Source organism: Anoplophora glabripennis, unplaced genomic scaffold (assembly GCF_000390285.2).
Source record: "Anoplophora glabripennis isolate ALB-LARVAE unplaced genomic scaffold, Agla_2.0 scaffold4, whole genome shotgun sequence".
NCBI classification, from domain to species: domain Eukaryota; kingdom Metazoa; phylum Arthropoda; class Insecta; order Coleoptera; family Cerambycidae; genus Anoplophora; species Anoplophora glabripennis.
The window spans coordinates 2,215,207-2,217,232 of record NW_019416568.1 but is presented as its reverse complement, the minus strand read 5'-3'; the positions used below and the strand labels follow the sequence as shown (position 1 = coordinate 2,217,232).

The 2,026-nt window shown below is 33.6% G+C and overlaps 1 protein-coding gene across 1 annotated transcript; it reads left to right on the top strand.

Annotated features, from left to right (window-relative positions):
- The first annotated feature begins 505 nt into the window (after positions 1 to 505).
- LOC111691715 (venom carboxylesterase-6-like) lies at positions 506 to 1,530 on the top strand. Its single transcript, XM_023454960.1, has 2 exons — positions 506 to 585; positions 1,337 to 1,530. Exons 1-2 carry the CDS (start codon positions 534 to 536, stop codon positions 1,528 to 1,530), a joined length of 246 nt encoding a protein of 81 aa, XP_023310728.1. The 5' UTR covers positions 506 to 533.
- Positions 1,531 to 2,026: the final 496 nt, after the last annotated feature.

Here is a 2,026-nt window from a genome sequence, read left to right as displayed (position 1 = left end):
CAGCTGACAAACTGAAGGTCATTTTCGAAGGACATCTTCTCCTCATTTTTATCGGCAGAAATGTGCGAATAGACCTAAAACGACAGATGGCGTCCGTTCAGAAGTCATCAGAGCGCTTATGATATTTCCATTAATCTTTGAAATGAATGTTTGGTCAGTACGGAGCACGATTGAAGTTGATACTCTTATTATATGTCTTTCGAACCATAATTCTCGAAATAGTTCAAACCTCAGAAATTCAGTGTTATTATTGAAATTCAATGTTTTTGTATTGGTCTAAGTTATTGCCTTTAGTTTCTAAATGTCAATCATTCAATCAGCGTTAACATTCCAGGAATCTTTAACCCGGCAGCATGATAGATCACGTCTTAACACTCGAGTATGCCAAGAACAGCCTATCAGCAGGTGACGCTAGCGTCCACCTGCACTGTTTCATTCCGATCATGCCAGTTCTACACTTGTGACTGTGATAAACAAGATAAGTGGTAAGTATATATCTGTCAGATTTGTATCTAAGGATAGTCCATCTCGAAATGTTGTCTAAATTGGGATGTCTGTTGTTTGTTCTTTCGTTTGGGAACAGCTGTAAGTAACTTTATTATATATTTTTCTATATTTATTTTTATATTTTTTAACAATCAATTATATTTTTAAAATAATGTTCACTATGGGAGTGACTGAAACAAAAATAATTTGCAAAACAGTTCGCTTTACATAAAGTTTTACAAGGTGATTGTAAGGATTAAAATAATAACAGAATGTAACAATTTTTTTTTCTTGAGCTACCTAATTAGGTCCTATTTTCTGCTCTCTTTCGTTCACTATTATCCACAACTAATTGTAAGAGTTTCGACGTATGGTATAGTTGTGTGTAACAAAAATTTAAACTTTAAAAAAACCATATCAAAACAAAGAGGTTTTCGAAAGTAAATATCAGATAAAAGTTGATGCTCTTGGTGATTTACATGCATGATTAACATTTTGGCATTTATTTCTAGGACACCCTGTAAATAAAGTAGCATTTTCTGCTCGAGAAAGAATGCATTTTTAATTTATTTTCATCTCGCTGTAAAATTGACTTCTGAAAAAAATAATTATTAATTAAATTATTATCTACAAGTAGCTGTAATATAATCGCAATTCATTGGGAAATAGAAATAGTTTCGTGATAATTGATAATTAGTAGCTCAAGGATTGTTATCCCCGATGGATATTGTTCACATTAAAAAAAATGCTACTGCCCCGCTTTGAAGTATGTTGTTGTCTTTGTAGTGTAAATTATTATCAGTCAAAAAAGACACATTAATTTATATATTTAAATTTAATTCGATGCTAGTTTGTTCAAGCCAGGATGATCTGCCAGAGATAGACACGCCTTTGGGCAGAGTTCGGGGATATTGGAAGATTTCAGATGGCAGGAAATATGCTGTTTTTGAGGGAATCCCGTACGCAACACCGCCCGTGGGCGATCTGAGATTCGAGGTAAGTCAAAATATTTTCATCTTTAAGGACAATAAAAAGAATCAGTAGATTTTTAAAATTAAATCTTTAAATCAGTACCCAATTTTTTAAGTAGAAGAAATAATATGAGCTCAAATCTGTAGAATGGTTCATTTATGCCCATTCATGGCCATTTGAAATAACAGTGTTATACGACAGAAAAAATAAAAAAGATTTTTAAAAAATTGCCCTTCACAAATTATTTTTACTACGATTTTAAAAGGCACATATATACGAAAAAACATGAGAAGTACATGTTAATTTAAAAAAAATATATAATAAGACATCTACAGGTTCGGAAAGTAGGTCCATCTGCCGTTACGTGAAAGCGATAAAGTAAGACATAGAAATCCATGCGATAGAGAAGGATGGCTATAATGAAGGCGTCTCATAGTCACCGCCCGAAGATCCACTTCTTATTTGTGGGAGGGCGAAATGGGCGGTGACTATTAGACGCCTTCATTATAGCCATCTTTCTCTATCGCACGGATTTCTATGACTTACTTTATCGCTCTCACGTAACGGC

Excerpts from the sequence above, each read along its gene's own strand:
- LOC111691715 (XM_023454960.1), top strand. The coding sequence starts at position 534 with ATGTTGTCTAAATTGGGATGTCTGTTGTTTGTTCTTTCGTTTGGGAAC. Across the intron at positions 586-1,336 it reads TCTTTCGTTTGGGAACAGCT|TTTGTTCAAGCCAGGATGAT; the intron begins GTAAGTAACTTT and ends ATTCGATGCTAG.